General features: G+C 41.0%; 1 protein-coding gene across 1 annotated transcript in view; it reads left to right on the top strand.

Annotated features, from left to right (window-relative positions):
• IRAG2 (inositol 1,4,5-triphosphate receptor associated 2) overlaps positions 1-22,002 on the top strand; it is a 94,656-nt gene that overhangs the window by 43,187 nt on the left and 29,467 nt on the right. The window contains exons 17-20 of the mRNA XM_054696364.1: positions 6,801-6,915; positions 7,357-7,519; positions 18,370-18,517; positions 19,469-19,550. Of these exons, the coding sequence (XP_054552339.1) occupies positions 6,801-6,915; positions 7,357-7,519; positions 18,370-18,517; positions 19,469-19,550 (508 nt within the window). The remainder of the gene's footprint in view (positions 1-6,800; positions 6,916-7,356; positions 7,520-18,369; positions 18,518-19,468; positions 19,551-22,002) is intronic.

Genomic DNA, 22,002 nt, shown 5'->3' with positions numbered 1-22,002 from the left:
CATTTAACCCCTTAGGACTCAGGGGTTTTTCAGCTCAATTAAGTATTGGTTATCCTATTTTTATTAAAATTGCTGCAGGAATTGCATTGAATCTGTTATGTGCTTCTAGTAACCTGGTCTTGTAATTCATGAACATAAAACAGCTACACATTGTTGACTCTTTTTATCATGAATGTCTTATTTTCAGTGCATAGTTTCAATCTTCTATTGGCCCCTCTCTTGTATTTTTTAGTTCTTACTATCTATATTCTTCATCTCTGAAGCTACCATTTTCATCTTTTAAAAATGTTCTTTCTTTGTTGAAATTCTCACTGCATTCATTCTTCCAAGTTTGGTGGCATTTTTATAACCATTACTTTCAGCTCTTCATAAGAAAGTTTGCATATCTTTTTCTTAGAACTTTCCCTAGAATTTTTTCTCTTTCATTTGCACCATACTCCTCTGCCTCCCCCATTTTCCTGATCTCGGTGTCTCCTTGTATATATTATGCAACTTTGCTACCTCTCCTAGCCTGGAAGGATTGGTCGTATGCAGTGGATGTTCCCTGGAGTTCAGGAATACAGTCCCACAAACTGCCCATACTAGGTCCTCATGGTATTTTCCCTGAATGGGTTATACCCACCTGCCTGCTGTGTGAGGGTAGCACACGATGGAGGCTCTTTGGCTACAGTACCATCATTGGGATTGGTGGAGGTGCATAGCCACGATGCACTGAGTAGTCAGCACTGTGGGCCTAGCCGAGCCTTGGCCTTGTAATTCTGTTCATGGGTGCACAGAGCTGCAGTCCCATCCCAGCTGTGTGTGGTTGATAGAGTGCAGTGCATGATTTGGGCCTGGCATGGGGCATCGGTTGCTCCAGTTTGGAATGACTGGTAGCATGGCGTGAAGAGGCTCGGGGCGTGGCTTCTGACTATTGTAGGCTGGGCATCTGGCAGCAAGAGTGGGCTGACTGGGGTCAAGTGCCAGGTTGTTGGGAGGCCAACGTAAGGTAGCTGGAGGCCTGGCACCCAACACTTGGGGTTCAGACACCTGGTGGCTGGAGACCTGATCCTTGGAAGTTGAATCCTGGCCCTCAGTGGGCTTGTGTCCTGGCCCTGGACCTGTCATGTGCGTCACAGGCACAGAGCTGCTATGTCACAGGGATAGGTGGAGTTCAGAGCAGATTTACCCACAGCTCATGGGGAAGTGTGCCAAAATGGTGCCTGCCAGATCTACTGTCAGCAAGACTGAGATTGCCAAGTTTACCTGCCAGTCCTTCTGACCCAGGCTAATCCTGAAAGCCTCCTGCCATACAGCCAGGTGCAGCGTGAGTGGGAAGTAGGATTCTTTCATCTATAATTTCTGTGCTTTTCAGACATGGGTTGCAGCACTAGGTCCCAGGGTAAGTGAATCTGTTTGTGGGCCCTTTTAGGGGTGGTTAGCTGTTCCATGCAGCTCTTATTTCTCCTGGGGTACAACTAGCTCCCAATACAGGGGCTCTAGGTAGTCATCTTCACTGAACCTGCCTGAGAGGTTGGAGATCTCCATGATGTACCCCCAGAGAAAAGTTCCACATCTTTGGTACCTCACCTGAACACTGATAGCTTCACCCAGAATGCCCGTTCTGCATTGGCAAGAGCTTACATCTCTCACTCCTGCTTGTCTAAGCACTGTCCTTTTGTCCTATGTTATGGAAGCTCTAATTATCCCACATGCATGTGTTATTCCACATTAATTGTTTCATATGAAATTGTAGATTTTTTTTTTTGTCTCCTTAGGAGGAGGTGAGTTCATGTTCTTTTTGTGTGACTATGTTGCACCAGAACCAAGCAATACTTTTTAAGTGAATGAATAGGGTATATATTGAATTTGAACAAAACCTTTAAAATATAAATTAGAGACCAAGTTTACTTACAGAAATAACCAGAAGAACCTTTTATTCTCCCCAAATAAAGAAAGTAGAGACCAAGGAAAGGTTAATACCAGAAGGAATTCTCAAAAAAAAAAAAAAAAAATGCTGTTCTGCTTTCTCTAAGAAGCAGGGAGCCCAGACTTCCCCATAGTGGTAGAGATGTGGGTTGAGTGGACATGCAGTTTCCTTACCCAGATACCATCTCCACAAAAGTGAGCATTGAAATGTTTCTGTTTGGCAACAAAGAGCTTTTTGGAGAGAGACCTACCATAGAGACATCTCTGAGGATGTGAATTTCCTTTATCATTCTCACAAGTGGCCCAGTGAAGTAATAGTAGATGCCATTGGTCAAATGCATACTGTGTTGGATGTAGTGCTAAGAATTTGACAAATCTTTATCTCCAGAGTGTTTTAATAACTTGCCCAAGGTGACCCAGCTGGGATTAAGTGACAGATGGAAATCAGAGCTGGATGTGTTTACTTTAAAACCTCTCTTCTTTTAGCTTTTGCCAACCATCTACATACTAAAAGCTGATAATGTTCCTTTAAAGTATTCTGGCACTCCTGCATTGGACAGAATACTCCTTATCATTGTAAGGACGGTTGTAGCCTTGCTTTCTAGATGTCATTTAAAACAAAGTCCTGTAGAGGCTACACACAGTAGGGTTTCACTATGACAGTGGGTTTTCACTATGAATAATGAAATGAGTTGTGCATTTTGTGAGGAGGAGAGAGAAAAATCTGAGATAAAGTGGAAACTACTATTTTATTTATAAAATTTTTATTGATTTATAATACTATATAAGTTTAGGGAGTTCAGTTTCACATTTCTATATGCATGTATACCACCAAACTGACTGTGCCAGTCACACTAGCAGATTTACCCCACATACCATGTCAGCTTTGGTAACCACCATAGGGAAATATTAAAGGTAAATTTTCAGGGGCTGAAAAGAGAAACTGAAAGAAAAAACTGCAGGGGAGCTCAATGAGGAAAGCAAGTCATAGTTTATAAAACACCCATCTCGGTGCCAGCTTTTTGCCAGGTCTTTCCTCCCCCCACCACCAGATGCTATGAAATTGCAAGAAATAAGACAGAAATCTCTGCCTCCATGAAACCAATATCTATTAAAGGACACAGAAAATAAACAAACACTTATTGACATAATGTCAGAGACTGGCAAATGATATGAAGAAAATCAAAGCAGGCTAGGAAGACTGGCATAGGACAGAAGGACCTCATTTTAGAAAAGATTGCTAGGAAAGGCCGGTGTGAAGAGTGGGAGCTGAGTGAAAAGAGAACTACATAACAATGTACCTGATGAATAGAGATGCAAAAATTATCTGAAGCACCAGCAAACCAATTTTATCAGCAAGTCGAAAGCAGAGTGTGTCCATGGGACACAAAGATTTAACATATATGTAAAAACGCTCAATGATCTTGGAATAAAAGGAAAGCTACATAAAGGAAAAAAGGAAGCTACATAGCATAATAAAGACCATAAAAGAAAAGCCCACAGTTACCATATGCAATGTGAATAACTCTAAAGCTTTTTCTCTGCAATCAGAAACAAGGCAAGCATGCCCACTCTTGCCTTTTCTATTCAGTATAGTACTGAAAGTCCTAGCCAGATCAATTAGGCAAGAAAAGGAAATAAATGGCATCCACACTGGAAAAGAAGAAGTAAAATTATCTGTTTGCAATTGACATCTTATATAAGGAAAACTCTAAAAATTCCACAAAAAGCAGCTATAAATAAACTCAGCAAAGTTGTGGGATAAAAACTTACTATATAAAAATCAATTGCATTTCTGTACATGAGCTATGAAAAAAGTCCTGAAAGTCAGCTAAGAAAATAATTCCATTATACAATAGCACCAAAAAGAATAAAATAAGGTGAAGACTTAGGGAAAACTAAAAAACATTTGCTGACAGAAACTGAAGATGACATAAAATGAAAACTCTTGTGTTTATGAGTTGAAAGACTTAAGAGTATTAAGATAACCAGATCAATCACAGATTCAGTGGAATCCTTATAAAATCCTAATGGAAAACAATTCCTAATGTTCATGTGAAACTGCAAATGGCTCTGAATGCTCAAAACAATCTTGAAGGACAAAACTGCAGGCTTCAAACTTTCTGATTTGAAAACGTTACAAAAGCATAGTAACTAAAACCATATGACATTGGCAGAAAGACAGCCATATAGACAGACTAACATACTTAGAAATAAACCCTTCTATTAATGGGCCACTGATCTTTGTCTAGGGTGCCAAGACTGCATGTTGGAAGGAAGAATGTCATGTTGTGAAAACAGTATCAACATGCAAAAGAATGAAGTTGGCCCCTTATACCATATACAAAATCTAATTTAAAATGAATTAAAGACTTAAACATATGGCCTATAATAGTATAACTCCTAGATGAAATATGGGGAAAAATTTTATGACATTGGTTTGATGATGCTTCGATATCACAAAAGCACAAACAAAAATATAAATAGACACACGATTTATGTCAGACTAAAAAGTTTCTACAGAGCAAAGGAATTAACAACATGAAAAGGTAACTTGCGGAATGGGAGAAGGTATTTCCAAACCACATATCTGATAAGGGGTTAATTACCAAACTATGAGGAACTCTTATCAACTCAGTAGTAACAACAACAAAACTATTTAAAAATGGGCAAAGGAGTTGAATAAACATTTTTCCAAAGAAGGCATACAACTGGCAACAGGTATATGAAAAGATGCTTAGAGTCACAAGTCATAAAGGAAATGCAAGTTAAAACCACAGTGAGTCATTCACAATGGATGAATGAAGCACACCTGTTAGCAAGGCTGTTAAAAAAAAAATCGAGCATTGGCAAAGACGTCAAGAAATTGAAACTCCGTTGCACTATTGCTGAGAATGCAAGAGGGTGTAACTGCCATGGAAAGCAGTATCGGGGTTCCTCCAAAAGTGAAAAGTAGAAGTACCATAAGATCCAGTGATCCCACTTCAGGAAATACATTCAAATCAATTGAAAGCAAAATCTCAAAGAGACCTTTGCACACCCATTTTCACTGCAGCATCACTCAGAATGGCCAACACAAGGAAACAACCTAAATGTTTATCAGTGGACAGATAAAGAAAATGGACTATTACTCAGCCTTTCAAAGAAGGAAATTTTGCTTCATCGGGAACAGGAATGAATTTTGCAGACATTGTGTTCAATAAACCAGTTGTAGTAGGACAAGTACTGTGAATTTACTTATGTGAGGTAACTAAAACACTCAGCTCAGAAAAGCAAAGATTAGAATGGTGATTTCCAGTCTAGGGGACAGGGAAATGGGGAGTTATTATTGAATAGATGCAAGGTTTCACTTGTGCCAGGTGAATAAATTTTAGAAATCTGTACAGCCTCTGCATATAATGAACAATATTGTGTTATACACTTAAAAATGTAAGAGGGGAGATCTCATATTCAATGTTTTTACCATGATTTTTTAATATTTTAATATTTTTATTACAGGAACATTGACTTACAATACTGTATATAATTTCGGGATCTAGGTTCACACCTCTTCAGATGTATTTGTCACATCACACCTACCAAGGTCCCAAAAGTCTTTCACCGTAGTCCGTTGGGCCCCCTTTGCTGCCCAGTCTCCCACCTTTTCCATCTGGTAGCCTCAATTCTACAGTCAGATTCTTTTTTTTTAAAGATTTATTTATGCATAAAGAGCTGGGGTACAGACCAGAGGTCTTGGGGGGGTGAGAGGATTCACCAGAGACAGAGTGGGAAACAACAGGCGGATTGACTGAAATACATTGCTGAGGGGAGCAGCAGGCAAGACAGGAGAGGTCTGCTGCGCCTTGTGGGTAGCTCCCTGGATGGGGGTTGAACTCGTGCTGCAGTGGTTGCAGACAGCTTCGTAGGTTGCATCTTAACCCCTTGCGCCAGTCAGATTCTTAACACAATTTTAAAAAGAATAAAATCAATGATAAGCTGCTGAGGAATGTTTAGTAGAACATGCTTCTAGGTCATTTTTATTCGTGTTTAGCATTTGTTTACAATAAAGCATTCCATGAGACAATCCTGTTCCCTCACGCGGGCCTTCATGTAGTCAGGGCTGGATGGATGCTGACATAGAGTGTGACTGTGCATTAGGAGAAGCACTCAAGAAGTGTTAAGCTGACTCTTCCCTCCTACTTTGAAACTCCCAAAGTTTATCCTCACTTTGAATTCACATCCTTATTCAGGTCAAGTTGCTCCCAGGCAGTGATTGGTGTATTTACAAACAGAACAGATGAATTTTTATATATTTTGGGGACTAGGGCTGGATCCAGCAGAGGAGTGATGTAACACTCAGATTTGGGGTGAAGAAGAAAAGGAGAGGAAAGTCTTCAGAAAAAAGAGGGCAGCCTGGCAGAACCAGGACTGGCTTTTATCTGTGCTGGGGACCAGTCCTCCCTGTGCTCCTACCTTCTTTGTGTCTGTGATTGACAGCCCTATAGGAGAAGCTCACACCAGGAACAGTTACTTTTTTCTTTCACTTTCTCCTTTTTCTATAAAAGCTAGCTAAATATTGCACCTGTCACCATGACCTAACTGTCGCTCCATCAGCTAAGCAATTGGCGACCGTTGCTAAGTACTGTGAATGTAGCTTGTGGGAAATGGAATATTCCAGTGTAAAATAGGAAGCTAGATGTCCTTATCTGGAAAGTGAGGGTATCAGGCTAAGTGATCAATGTGATGGCTTAAATTAAAACTATCCGTGAAGTATGTATATGTCTGTAAATACTTTCATTCTTCCCTGTGATCTCTGAGGATATGTGTGAAGTCTGAAATTGTCACAGGGTGACTCTTAGTTGAAATGTCACTGACAGCTTGTGGTTTGACCTTTTTTTTTTTTTTAACTCTAGGCAGAAACTACTAGAAACCATTAAACAACTGCAAGAAGATGCTGTTGACCAGGAAGCCATTCTCAGGAAGAAGGTCCAGGAAGTCCACCAAAGGCCAGAGGAATCAGAGGGGCAGGTAGGATGGCCTTTGACAATAGGGTATTCAGGGGAAGTCTCCTCAGATGTCCTTATAACCACAAAGTAAAAATGGAGGAGGAACAGAAGAAAAAAAAAAAAAAAAAAACAAAGAGGAACTGCGAAGTTCAGTCCCTCTCGCCCAGCAGAGAGCGGAGGAAGTGAAGGGGGAGTTGTAAAAGAGGCGGTGTCAACAACCTGCTGATGAAACAGGCGACTTTGCAGAAAGAGGCAACTTGACATATCGGGACGTTCAGCGCTGTAGAAATAGCTCAGGCATCCAGAGCCCAGGCAAACACAGAACTGCAGAAGTTAGGTGGAAGCTTATCACTTCTCTGAGAAGAAAAGCACATTTTCAGTTTTGTGAGCATAGTAATAGGAAGCCCTCCGTAGCTTTCGCCCACCACACTGCTAAAATCCGGTGTTAACTCTACGTGTCTAGGTGAAGGAGCAGGATGAGGCAGACCACCCCGCTGGAGAAAAAGCCAGGTCTTGGCTGCATAAATTAGAGGAAGCAATTTCAGAACAACGGACTCTCCAGACTATAAATACTGAGTTAGCGAGCACTTGCCAAACACTTGAACAGACGCCGAGAAAGCTGCAAAGTGAGTATTAGATGCTTGTTATGTCCCAGTCCTGTCCACTCAGAGGTGGGGTGAAGGGGCTACAGCCGCTTTCCTGGATGCCAGCTGCTTCAGTATTAATTCTGAATTCATGACAGGGAAATGTTTCCTGAAGCAGCACTATGGATTTTCTCAGAGATTTGCCTAGTGGCTGGGGAGATGAATTTAACCATTAACTTTGCCTTTTGATTTGCTTATTACCACCTGAATTTGTCTGTGTTTGTTATTTCCTTAAAATAACAGTACTAACTTCTTAATGTCTGTAAAAATAAAGGAAGGAAAAGTAAAAGTAAAGTAAGGAAAAACAATCTTCTATGCATGAGGTGTTTTGAACTTGCAGACTGTTTACCTAATGTTCCCTGATTTTTAAGCTAGTTTTTAATTTGGTTTTTATTAATAGAGAGGTAGGCCTCTCTATTTTTGAGTAGAGGATTTAGGGTTGGCAAAATACTTGTGAATGCCACGTGTATCAATTATTAAATGTGTGAATATTCTTTAGGTTTTTTAAGTTTTAATGTGTTCTTGGCATATACATTTTGCTTTAAAAATTAGAATGTCATTTTTTGTGTTACCTAAAAATGAATAAGCATTTAGGTGAGAAGACAATTGTCAAATTGTATGTCAGGTTATTTGTAAACTTACTTTATTCTAGAAACATAGTTCAGTAGGAATTAAGTTTATTTAACCATGTATCACATAAAGGCATTTGTTCAGCCAACTTCTAGTTCCAGCAGTACATATACTCCTTTTATAGAAAGTTACTCCCTTGGTTATCAAACAGTGCAATATAAACTTTAGGTAAGCTAGACGTGGAAATGTTCAGGCTCGTGTTTGTTTGGGATTTTTTATAACCTTGCTACTGCTAGCTTAGAGAGCTGCCTAGGAGTTTAAAAGAATAGACTCGTTTTAAAATAGCAGTGGTTATTCAACATTTTATTACTTTTTTTAAACCTTGTAGAACTCTGTAGTTTCAGTAATTCTAAGTACCTGTCAGGCAATGTGAGGCATGCTTTATATTACATAATCTGTTGTTGTTTTATGATTGTTCGGAGGGCTTCGGAGATGGTTCCTTTGTGATGTTGACACATGAATAATAAGGCATTTTGAATTTGGGTTAAAGCATGTTTGCTTTAGTCACTGTGCTTAGAGAACTAATCTTTTGGTCCAGTCAGATTCATCTTTTGGTTTTATCAATTTTATAACACATAAGAATATATCTCCCCCTCCTTGATTTCCTTGTAATAACTCCTTTAAAGAGCCTGCTTTTGTAATTTATCTCAAAATGTACATGCCTCTCATGTTATGAGCTTGTTATTCTTGTCCCAATTTATTATTAGGGGAATAGTGGTCCAAATATTATAAAAACAGAATATGAGAGCTGTCCTGGGCTGAGTGCATCTATTTTCTTCTATCTGCACCTATGGAGCAAATGCCTCCTTTCTGTCTTTAGTTCCTTGCTTAATAAATCCACTAGCTGTTTGCATCTTTTGCGACCCAAAGAAAGCCTGCATATCATGATTTTGCTTGTTGGGCCATTTGCTTATGATCTTTCTAATAATTCCTTGGAAAAATCACATTTTGGGGGAAGGGAAGTTTTCAGCATGTGTTTTCAAATGTTCTAGATAATAGATTTGCCAGATTAGACTCTGAACAAATGGCAATGAGGTAGGACAGTTATCACAGAAACACACCCTCACACATGCTCACCACTGCTGCCACCACATGCTGCTGGGATTCTGAATCAGGCATTTGAATTCTGAGTCAGAAAATAAAAATATTTATGTTCCTTTGTTTCTCATGAATCTTTCTGGTTAGCTTAATATATCCATTAAATGAATTGATTGTTTTCTGCTGCCTCTCATTACAAATTGGGGATGCAGCTATTCTTCCCAAATGGTCTCTTCACTGACAGTGTCCACAAACTGAATTAGGATGCTGTTAATGGCATCTGATTAGAAACCGTGAATTTGAAGTTGAATAAATAATAGTATTCAAGTGTCCCAGTGCTACTGGGACTGGACTGATCTATGAGAGAATTCTCACACACACTGGCCTCCATGACCTGGACCAGTAGAAAACTGCTAAATTTCGTGAATAGATACTTGGATATTTTCTCCTTTGTCTTTTTGCCTTTATAGGTATCTAAGTATCTTGTTTTAAAAGACAAAATTACATAGATAAATAGATGTTTGATTTCAAAAGCAAACAAAGCTGCTAAAACAAGGCATGCATTCAAACATGTTGGGTGAATGTAACGTACAGGAATCATAGACTAATTGATTAATCCAAAGTGCCCTTTAGTATTCACCCTCTTTTGGCTCTCACTTGAAATCTTCATTTAGATAAGTAATGAATTATCTTTGGGAACCACCTGTGTTTCCTTAGGGAAAGTTCCTGAGAAGTCTGCAGATTGTAATTACTGAGAACATTTGCACATAGTATCTGGATATGAACTTCACAGTTTAGAAAAGACTTTCGCTAGATGAGCTTGGTGGAAACTCTCTTCTGGCTGCTGTTCATACATGGAGGGAGGGCAGGCAGTGTGCAGGGACCACAGCCCAAGGCTTGGAGAATGGATGCAGGATGAGCGCTGCACCTCCTGAGCATCAGGATGCATGTGGGAAATGACCAAGGAGAAGGATGCAAGTGACTGAGACACATAGAGGTAGAAGGTATTGGGGTAAGGAGGACCCCAGAGAAAAGCCAAGCCAAGGCAGCCTGCCCGACAGCTCCGCCGGCATAGGAATCTGTGTTTCCTCAAATGAGCAATGCAGGTATGGATAAAGTAGTCCAGAAGGCCAATGTAGAATGTAATGAGAGCGTGGGGTTGGGCCTCCCTGGTGGCGCAAGGGGTTAAGAACCTCACTATGAAGGAATCAACAGCCTCTGCAGCAAGAGTTTGATCCCCGGGCGGCCAGGGAGCAACCCACATGGCACGGCAGACCTCTCCTGTCTCTCCCGCTGCTCCCTCAGTAGTGTATTTTGGTCAATCTGCCTGTTCTGTTCCCCACTCTGTCTCTGGTGAATCCTCTCACCCCCTGAATCTCTGACCTGTACCCCAGCTCTTATATGCATAAATAAATCTTTTAAAAAAAGAGCATGGGGTTAGGTGTGAAACCTGTGTTCTCATGAACTCATGCTGAGCCTCAGCATTCTCTTCCCATAAAATGTGGTGTGCCTTTGTTCACTAATAAAAACATAACATACAGAATGGTAGCCAGGGCTTGGTCATAAGGGCACAGCCTGTTCCGCTGGTGTCTGTTTCCATCCTGTAGATGACTTTATTCACTGTGTAAATGAATTTAATATGATTTTCATTTGTCCTGCTGGCTGGGCTTTCTAGATTTTCACCGTGCCCATTTTCAAGATAGGTTACTTGTACTTTTGTCATTGACTTGTTGGATTGCTTTTTTTTTTTTAATTTTAAGTTGTTAGTTAACTTTTTTTTTATATAATAAATTTTATTTTTATATTCCCCATACAATTGCAACCCCCTTATTTTGACCCCAGTCCCTCCCCTCCCGTCCTCTACCCCCCATAGAGTGTCTCTGGTTCATAGTTGTTTGTTGATTTTGATTTTCACTTTCTTATAGATATTCATTTTCCTGGTCCCTTATTTAAGTTTTCTAGATTCCTGCTATGAGTGAGACCATCCGGTATTTTTCTTTTTCTTTCTGGCTTATTTCACTGAGCATGATCCCTTCCAGCGCCATCCATGTTGCTGCAAATTGCATGTGTTTATCTTTTTTGAATGCTGAGTAATATTCCATGGTATATATGTACCACATCTTCTTGATCCAGTCATCTATTTTTGGGCATTTGGGCTGTTTCCAAAGCTTAGCTATTGTAAACAGTGCTGCTATAAACATAGGGGTGCAGGTGTTCTTTGGAATTGATGTTTGGAATTGATGTTTCTGTGTCCTTTGGGTAAATACCTAGGAGTGGAATTGCTGGATCATATGGAAGCTCTATGTTTAGTAGGTCCAGAAATCTCCACACAGCTCTCCATAGTGGTTGGACCAGTTTGCACTCCCACCAACAGTGCAGAAGAGTTCCTTTTTCTCCACACCCTCACCAACATTTGTTGTTGCTAGTTTTTTTATGATTGCTTTTTTTTTTAAGATTGATTTATTTTTATACAAGAACTGGGGTACAGGCCAGAGGCACGAGAGGATGAGAGAATTCACCAGAGTCAGAGAGGGGAGCAGAACAGGCAGTTGGACCGAAATACACTGCTGAGGGAGCAGCGGGTGAGACAGGAGAGGTCTGCCGCGCCATGTGGGTTTCTCCCTGAAGAGCTGGGAATTGAACCCACGCTGCAGAGGCTGTGGACAGCTTCACAGCACTGCATTCAACACGCTGTGCTCAACCCACTGCGCCACCGGGGAGGCCCTTTGCTGGATTTGTTCACATATTTTGCATACATGTCCTTCAACAGATACATATATTACGAATTATTTTATTCCAGTCCTGTAACTTTCATGAAACTAAAAATTTTTTGAAAATTTTATGTAGAATTTTTTTTTCAACTGAGGTAATATTGGGATTCCCCCATCACATATTACCCCTAGTAGTGCACCCTCCACCAACTCACCCATATTCTACCACTGTAGACTGCTGTGCTTCCTTCTCTTTGTTCTTACCCTTCCCCCATCAACCTTTTAATTCTAACGCACATTTTTGTAGAATCATTTCATGAATGTCACCACCAGTGATGATAATTCTATTGCTTTAATATTAAGATTTTGATTTTCAACAGCCAATTAATTCTGGGACCTTTGTCTGAAGGCCTCACTGCATAGTCATTTGGAAAATGGCTTTGTCCCAACTTCCTTCAAAGACAGTGTATCCAAGGCACCTAGTCCCGTCCTCCATCACAGATGGCAACAGCCGGGGACACAGTGGCAGTTGTGCTTGCTTCCATGGGAAACCTGAAGGTCCTAGAGACCTTGCAAGTCCAAGTCCAAATACATAGAGATACATGCAAAGGTAAATGCAAATTAGGGTTAGAAGCCAGCTTGTTTTGCCTTATGAAACATATGGAAATAGTTGCTACACATCACACAGCTGTTGAAATAAGGTTTACAATTTGAATGTTTTGAGATGGACTATTTCTAAAGCCCAAGATTGCCTGGTGGGAAAGCAGATGGGCCATTTAGACAGTCTGAAATGAACTCAGTATTTCTTCTGAAACACACGCTTAATTTGGAAATTCAATTACAAGTGGTTTGGAGACACACAGCCTTCAGAGACGCAGAAAGCTTTGTCACTCTGGCTTAGATGTGGGTCAAAAGGAGGACAGGACCTCATTTCTTAAGGTTGTTAACACAGAGAACTTTTTAACACTTAAACTTTACTAGGGGCCTAAACATTAATAGTCAAAGAAAATTTAAATAGATTAGAAGTACTTTTTTCTTCTGATTGGTCTATAACAGTAGGTCAAGTTTAGTTGAGAAATGAGTCATTTTTACAAAAAAGCTCTTACAAAACAAAATTTTATATTTTTTTCTGGAAAAATATTAGGTTATATACGCCTTTTCACATAGCTTTATTTTCACAGCTCAGTTTATTCAGACTGTTGACATATAAGCTGGTGAACTTCAAAATAAGCATCAGATTTCTATGGGTTTGGACATCAGAGTAGGTGCTGGTAATTTTCCTGGCCGTTAGTGATTAAAAAAAAAAATGTGGCAGCTATTAATATGCCTCCATCTAGCAGCACTTCCAACCCTCATTTAAATTTTGTTTTTAATCATCTGTGGGTTGAGAAAACAGTCAAGCTTGTGAAAATTCTGTTTAAATTCAGAGCCCACTGTCTGAGTGCAAGTGTGAGGATTTGCCACATGTGGAAAGGCCTGGGTACCAGCATCTGTTTTGCTTGTTCAAGAGATTTGGGCCTATTTTGTGGTTCTTGGCTCTATTTCAAAGATGATGGGTCATCAAAATGTTCTATGTTATTATGTAACTTCAGAGTTTCATCGATGTCCTTTCCCATTGCCATTATCCCAGAGATGTGTGTTTGGAAGTTGCTGGGAAGCAGGTTGCAAAAGAGGAGAAAGGCAGTTCATTTCAATTTCAGAGAATGTGTAGTGAATTGATCACTGTCCTGCGAGTCTGGTCTCAGCTCCATGACTAACCCATTATCCATTCAGTCCCCTCCACATCAGTGTCCTCAAGGTCGTTCCCAAGCTGGTGGGGTTCTGGGAATGCAGGGCTCGTAACTCCCTCATGGGAAGAGTTTAGAGGGACTGTCTCTTAGATGTAGGTCAAAAGGAGGACAGGGTTTCATTTCTTTATACAAGCACTGGGTACAGTCAGAAGCACGGGAGGGTGAGAGAATTCACCAGAGCCAGAGCGGGGAGCAGAACAGGCAGATTGACGAAGTACACTGCTGAGGGGAGCAGCGGGCAGCAGGAGAGGTCTGCGCACCATGTGGGACCCTCACCAGTGGCCGGGGATCTAACCAGCGCTGCAGAGGCTGTGGAAAGCCTCTCAGCCCAGCGCTCAACTGCTGCACCACCAGGGGAGGTCCAGGGCTTCATTTCTTAATGCTGCTAAAACAGAATTTTTAAACATTTAAACTTAAATTTAACATTTATAGTCCAATTTAAATTTAAACGTTGTGTCTTTTTAAGATAGGATAATTGTAGGGTTCATGTCTTCAAGGAGACAATCTGCTTGAATCTCTCAAGGTTGATTCTATGTGTGCCAGGCTGATCCCGTTCAGCTGGCTTTCCTCCCCTGCCCTTCCATGTTTACCAGTCAGGACCCAAACTGCAAACTGTAAAAAGTTTATGAGATCAATTAAGGAAAAGGAGAGTTCCAGTTTATTACGTGAAGCTGGTCATAAATTCCCTTTATAGAAGTTAATTAAAGGAGGACTCCCTGGCTTGCTCTTTAAGATAAAATAAAATAAAATAAAACAAAGAAGCAAAACAGACAAAACCCTCTGTGCTAGTGCATTTACTCTGGGGCGATGTCCATCGCTGTTAGGCTCTGAGCTAATTTAGAATATAGAATATTTTTTTTTTTTTTTAATAGAGGCATGCTTTATTTATTTGTTTGCTGGTTTCTTTGTTTGTTTTGTTTATACATGCACTGGGTACAGTCAGAAGCGCGGGAGGGCGAGAGAATTCACCAGAGCCAGAGCGGGGAGCAGAGCAGGCAGAAGGACCGAAGTACACTGCTGAGGGGAGCAGCGGGCGGCAGGAGAGGTCTGCGCGCCATGTGGGACCCTCCTCCGGTGGCCGGGGAGCAGCCGGGGATCGAACCGGCGCCGCAGAGGCCGCGCGCAGCTTCGCAACCCAGCGCTCAACCGCTGCGCCACCGGGGAGGCCCGAATATAGAATATTTTTAATCATAAAATATTTAGAATATAGAATCATAATTTAGAATCATAGAATATAGAAATTTAGAATCATAATTTAGAATATAGAATATTTTTAATCATAAAAAATGGAACAATTAGCTTAGAAGAAAATGCTCTGGTGGGCATCTCTTAGGTGCTGAACATATTTAGCAAAACAAAAGGTGGAGAACCCATGCTGGAGAGGCTCCTAATAGCACCATTCAAAGAGGCAGCATTGCAGAATTTACTGTGTCTATGAGCAAAGGGCCATTTTTTCACCTCCTTTCTCATAGTGTTGAATGCATCTTCTTGGATGGGTTTTGATGGCTGCTGTCTCTTTTTTCTCCTGTCTGAATTAAACTTTCAGCTTCTTCCTGTCAGTTATCTCAAGATTCCCAGGGTAAGGTTTAATGTAATTTTTTTTTCTTTGTGACACTTAGTGAAACTCTTTGTTCATAAAGAAAGAACATAAGCAACAGCAAGCCCCTGCAGGAAAGGGCTGGAGGAGGAGCGAGTGATATTTGCATGTATCTGTTTCTAAGGCATAATGTAGGCACATCTGTGTAAGCAGGAAAAAAAAGTTATCCCCGTGGGATATGGAGCTCGGCAGAGTGACTGAACAGCCCCCTGGAATACATTGAGCTGGGAAAACCTCCACGTCTCATTATGCTTTAATCCACTCAAGATGACCAATAAAACTGTCGATTATAATATAACTGTGATAGGTTTGTATCTGTTTCTTGGACCAAGGCCACAGTTATACTGTTTTGAAAGTTTCACAGATACCATTTTCACTGCTCTGAGTCAGGACTCCCACGAGCTTCTTTGGCCTCTGTCTAAAGATTTCAGTGGCAAAACCATTCCTTTTCTTGTTTCCTGGCCTTGGGTTTCATTCCTAGAATCAGTGATGGGAAAATGCAATGAGAGGTTTATAGTTGGAAACCCATGCCTTGAAGTAAAATACAAGATAAGGAAATGGCTGGTTTTACCATCCTGGGGCAGCTTCATGTCTTCTCTTAACTCCAGAGGGCTTGGTCTCATCCACCTTTTCCTCATCTGTCTTGGATCATTCTTCACCATTTTCTCATAACAACAGTTTGGGTGAGGGATTTCCTTACTGTCACCCCTTATCCTGCACAAATGTAATTCAACAATGTCTTTGAGAACAATTGGTTTAAGTTTAAACTCTTTGAAACTATTTAAATGACAATTATGAGTCAACTACTATGCCAAAATAGGTAGTTCACTTCAGTATCAATTAATACTCTTAGAAATCTAAACTATACTCCTTTTGTTTGAGTATCCGATGAAGCAATGAGTAGCTAGTTTTTGTCACACCCAAATGCATTATCCTGATAGACCCTACAAAGTAGTAGTATCTAAAAATTTTTTATTATAGTATCATGAAGAATTAGAGTTAAACTGCTCTTCACCCTTCTTCCCTTAAATTCTGTGTTAATATAAAGGTGTCAATTTATTGGGAACTGGTGACATTATACTGTTAAATTACTGAACTGTGATTTTTAAGAATTATGAAAGTTTTTTATTCAGTGTCATTTTCTTTCTGACTTTCTTACGGCGTAATCCGAGACTGCTGATATTCTCTGTACCTTGAGAGATAGTGAATAGACTATGACATATATATACATATACATATATATATACATATATATATACATATACATGTTATGCTGTTTTAGATAGTTAATACTACTTGATTTTCTGTTCAGAAGTAGTATTGCTATTTAAAAAACACAGTGGTAAGAAGCAAGAATCCATCGGACACCCCGGATGTACACATCTCTGCTGGGCGAGTGTGGGTAGACCCTCTCCTCCCTGATCAGGCACAGCTGGGGTTGGGAGGGGTCTTGTTGACATGGAAAATAACTAATCACAATTACATTTAAACTGGAAGTATTTTTGAGTACATGGATCTTTATCCCTGAATTTAGTCCTGTCAGTTTTTATTTGAGTGCTTATTCTGTGCAAACCACCATGTTGTTATAGTAGAGAATAAATCCTGAAACAGCCCACAGATTATTGGGGAGATAAGACCTGGGCTCAGGGAAGACTCCATAGAGGAAATGAGAGTTAACCAGGCCTTGAAAGATGGGTTGCATGTGGAAAACACAAGGTATGGAAAACGTATTCCAATTGGGAAGTATGACATGAAGGGGAAAACCCCAAGCAAGAGCACAGAGGCCTGGAGAGTGTGCAGAAGAGGCAAGCTCACACGTCATTGTGCCTGGAGACAGTCACATGCAGGTCTGGTGCAGGGAGTAGGTCAGAGTGTCACACAGGTCACTCAGTGTCAGGCCGAGGAGGAGGAGCACTGTCTTAAGAAAGGCTCCAAGCAGGAACAGCTTGTCACAACCTGCATGGGACTGAAAGCAAACATGAAGGCTGGTTCTGAAACAGGGAAAACAAAGTGGAATGATTAATAAAGTGAATTTAGGAAGGAGTAAAAGGAAGATAGAGTGACCTGTGAATCATTTCATCCTGAGAAAGGAATACCACCAACCCAACCAGGGTGTCCAAGAATGGGTGAGGCCTTCCGAGAGATGATGATTGTGATAATAAGATGACAAGGGCAACAACACTTAAAAAGTTTTGCCTGGATGCTAGGCTTTTAACATCACCATTAACTCATTGAATCCTCTGCATATCCCTCTTTGGTACATGCTAGCATGATTCCATTTTAAAGAGAGGAACAGCGAGTGAGTTAGTATTTGCCTGAGGTCATAGGTCACCATGTATGTGAGCTAACCAAGGCCTAGAGGTGTTAAGTGATTTCTCCACCATCACACAACTGGTATGTGGCAGCAGCAGGATTTGAAGGGAAAATCATAATGGAGTCCAAGGCCTTTGTTTTTTCTGTTAAAAGGTCCTGCTTCCTAAACTCAGAAAAACACCTCACAAGGCAGGTTCCCTCTATAAAATGGTGGGTCATTTTCTGCTCCTGCTTCCTGCTCTAGTCTTTGATGGGTTTTAATCACAATGGCTGATATTTTCTCTGTTAGGAGGACCCAAACAATTTCTGTTAAGGTCCAAGTAGTCAAGAATTCATGTTTTGCTGGCCATATGGTTGCTGTGACAGCTGCTCAACTTTGCTGTTGCAGGAAAAGGCAGCCATTGAAGACTCAGAAGATGGGCCAGGCTGTGTGCCCATAAAACTTTATTTGCAAAAACAGGCAACTTGCAGACTCAATGTTCCACCCTTGCAAAGCTCTCTACCCCTGGAGTTGCTCAGTGGGAAGGGGTTTCAGCACCCTGATCCCCACCTCACAGCCCCTTCTGCCATTTTTTAAAAAAATATTTTCTCATTTCCATCCCATGCACCTAGGCATCAAGGAAAGTTTATAATAAAATGCTAATAGAATGGAGTTGGCTTGCTTTTTTCAGGGGCCTCATCTCTGAAGAGGGAAAGAAATGTATATGGTTTGAATTAGAAATAAATCTTTCATTCTTCTCTGTTCTATCATAGGTGCCTTGTACCTGGAGAGTCTGACAGCAATTCCAAGACTGGGTCTGACCCCTTCCCCTGGCACATCCTGCCACACCCATGTTTCAAGTGAAGGGCCCACAGATGGAGAAATAAAGGTTGGTGCTTTGGATGTGACAAGAAGACACAAGTAAGTTAGAAGGACAAAACTTTCTTATTCTTCATGGGCAGCCTCTTCCTTTTCATCAGTTAGATTTTCAGGTTCTGAAAATGTGGAGCTTTTCTGTCTTTCCAAAAATGGACTATTTTGAAACAAAGACATGTCTTTAGTTTCCTTAAAGGACTGTTTTCTTGCTTCTGTGAATGTCATAATACCCATCCTAAAGTGTAAAAGACAGGGACCTCCCTGGTGGTGTGTGGGTTAAGTCTCAGGCCTAGCAAGCTGTCGCCAGCTACTGCGACTTGAGTTCAATCCCCACCCAGGGAGCTACCCACATGGCACAGCAGACCTTGCCTGTCTTCCTGCTACCCCCATCAGCAGTGTATTTCAGATCTTCCTGTTCTGCTCCCCACTCTGTCTCTGATGAATCTTTTTAGCCCCTGCACCTCTAGTCTGCACCCCAGCTCTTACATGCATAAATAAAAAAATTAAAAAATGTAAAAGACAAATGAACCCACCTAAAATGCTGCCTAGTTTTTAGGAATGTCCTGAATTCTGCTAAGTGAACATAGATGGGTTTCCATCGTGTTTCTAGTCCTTTACATAAGAGTCGCAGCCTCTGGGAGCCCACCCTGGCCCCCACCTTCCTTTCTGCAGCTTATCTGTGCTCACTCGCTTTTCTAAGTGACTGACCTCCCCTGGGAAAAGTTCAGAAATGTCAGTGGAGTTTGTGCATAGCTCTCCACCCCCAGTGAAATTTCCTCTCTATAAAAAGGGTGAGGAAGTTAATACTTTGAATTGCAAATTCTTTTTCCTTTTGCGCTAGGTTCTCTATGGTCTGTAATCTCTCATGGAGGTTGGCTTGCTCTTTCAGAAATTTGGTAAAACTGGGGCAGGAAAGGGGAACCATGTTACATTGGGTGTCTGCTGAAATGCACAGCCTTCCCCGCTGGAGTCAGTAGTCTTACTCTCTGTTGCCAGCTCCGCACGACCTACTGGTGGCCCCTACCCAGGAATGGATCTCCCAGGCTGCATCAGCATGAACAATGGCCCAAGCGTGGAAGTGAGTACTGATTCGCTTTCAATTTCATTTTTAGCACAGCAATGCCCCGGTCCTCTACTATGACTAGTACATGCTCTTGTGTTTTTTTTTTTTGTTTTTGTTTTTTTTCTTTTTAAGTATTCGGGATTCTCTTACAGCCAGGCTAGGTCTTACAATACAAAACTCAGATGCTGAGAAATGTCAACCTTTGGTGGCCGAAAATTGGAATCCAGTCATTTGGGGGCTTTCTACCCTTTATGTAATTGATGCTCCAGGATAACATGTACATAAGTGTGTATATGTCTCCAAGGAGATGCTGTGGAAATGCTGATCTTCGCTGAGAGGGGGCCTAGTTTGAGACTTAAATGCAAATCCTGTCAATTCCTGTTGATGCTCTTAAAGGTTGGGGTCAAGGCTAGCTCACTTTTGAGGTGCTGATCTTTTGTAAAAAGCCACAAAGTAGGGCAGTTAGGTGTCAATGGCTCTTCCCTACCCAAGAAGAGACTAACGCTGACTGACTGAGAAAGATCATGGAGCAACCCCCCTCTGCCCACCCCCACACCCCCAGTTAGAGAGCTTATCCAGAGGCCTTCCCCAGCCTGCAGTCTGAGCCGGTGCTCTGTCATCAACTCTGTCATATGGCTCAGGTGGTTCGGCTGCAATCTGGCCATCTGTCATTCTTCTGTTGTTCTTTACAACTTTGAGAGACAATTCATGTGACTACAGATCCTTGATATAAATTTTTCCATCAAACTTTTAAATATATTCAAAGTTCTGTAACTATCGCCACAAGCAATTTTAGAACATTTTGATGATCCCCCAAAGAAAGCTCATTCCCATTAGCAATCTATCCCTGTTTCCCCTCTCCTCAAGTCTCCAGTCCTAGGCAACCACAAGTGCATTTTCTGTCTGTGGAGATTTGCTTATTCTGGACATCTCACATAGTAGTGTTTTACAGTATAATAGCTCTAGTGTCTGGCTACTTGCACGTCCTACTGAGTTTTTAAGTTCATCCATGCCACACACAGTATGTCATCAGTACCGTGCTCCTTTTTATGACTGAATAATATTCCAGTATATGCATAGACCACATTTTATTTACCTGTTGTTTGGTTGATGAATGTGGGGTTTTTTTTAGGTTTTAGCTGTTATGAATAATGCTGCTGTGGATATTAGTGTATAAGGTCTTGTGCAAGCACATGCTTTCAACTCTTTGGGGTGTATACCTAAGTGTGGAATTGCTATATCCTGTTTTAACTCTATGTTTAACATTTTGAGGAACTGCTGAATGGGTTTCCAAAGCAGCTATTCCATTTTATATTCCCAGTGGTCATGTATGAGAATTCCAATTTCTCCATGTCCTAGTCAACACATTACCTCTTCGATTATAACCATCTCGGTGAGTGTGAAGTACCACATTGAGTGTTTTTATGATTTATTTATTTATACAAGAATGGGGATACAGTTCAGATGTGTGGGAGGGTGAGAGAATTCACCAGAGAGCAGGGAGCAGAACAGGCAGATGAACTGAAGACACTGCTGAGGGGAGCAGTGGGTGAGGCAGGAGAAGTCTGTCATGCCATGTGGGTTTCTCCCTGGCCGGCCGGGAATTGAACCTGTGCTGCAGAAGCTGTGGACAGCTTCACAGCACAGCACTCAACCCGCTGCGCCACCGGGGAGGCCCACATTGAGTTTTGATAAGCATTTTCCTAATGACAAATGATGCAGAACATATTTTTATGTGCTTGTTGGCTATTAGCTATCTTCTTTGGAGACATATTTACCTAGATCTTTTGCCCGCCTGAAAAATGGAGTTATTTTCCTTTTTATTACTGAGTTATCTGAGTGGTTCTCTTTCTGCCTTCTAAGAGTATATACCTGGCATTTCTCTTCCTTTGTATCCATTTTATTAAGTAACTACAAAAAAATAGAAAAAAAAAAGGAAATGAGTCTATTTTGCTATTAGCAGTTCCTGTAAAATTCTTTTAATAAAGGAAGTTGCATCTGGAAGGCTACAGGATGTTTGATTATTAGTAATTTCCCTTTTATCTGGCACTGATTTCACCCAGAATGGGAAATAAACAAACATCAGTTGTGTGCCAGGTGCTTCGCAGGGAAGCATCTCTCTCTGCCATCCACAGCTTTGCATGGAAGGTGTTGTCTGCTTTTCACAGATGCGGCAACTCAAGTTCGGAGAGGTTGAATAACTTACCCAAGGTCACTCAGTTACTCAGTAACAAACCGGACATTCAAATTCAGGTTTACCTAGCTTCAAAGAATAGGCCTTCTGATAACTTCAATCAGCACACTGAATTTAGACAGTTCAACAATAATAATCACTCATCGTTACCTTGAAAGTTTCTTTGGCTAAGAACTGTCCTGCTTGTGTATCTGAGAGGCCCTCCTGAAACCCTCGTTAAGCTGCGTGACTGAGTTGTTTGGTCTGTGGTTTTGACCTCCATTAAGAAATAGG

Source organism: Talpa occidentalis, unplaced genomic scaffold, assembly GCF_014898055.3.
Source record: "Talpa occidentalis isolate TD23 unplaced genomic scaffold, MPIMG_talOcc4v2.1 talOcc4.16, whole genome shotgun sequence".
Classification (NCBI taxonomy): Eukaryota; Metazoa; Chordata; class Mammalia; order Eulipotyphla; family Talpidae; genus Talpa; species Talpa occidentalis.
This window is presented reverse-complemented; position numbering and strand designations above follow the sequence as displayed.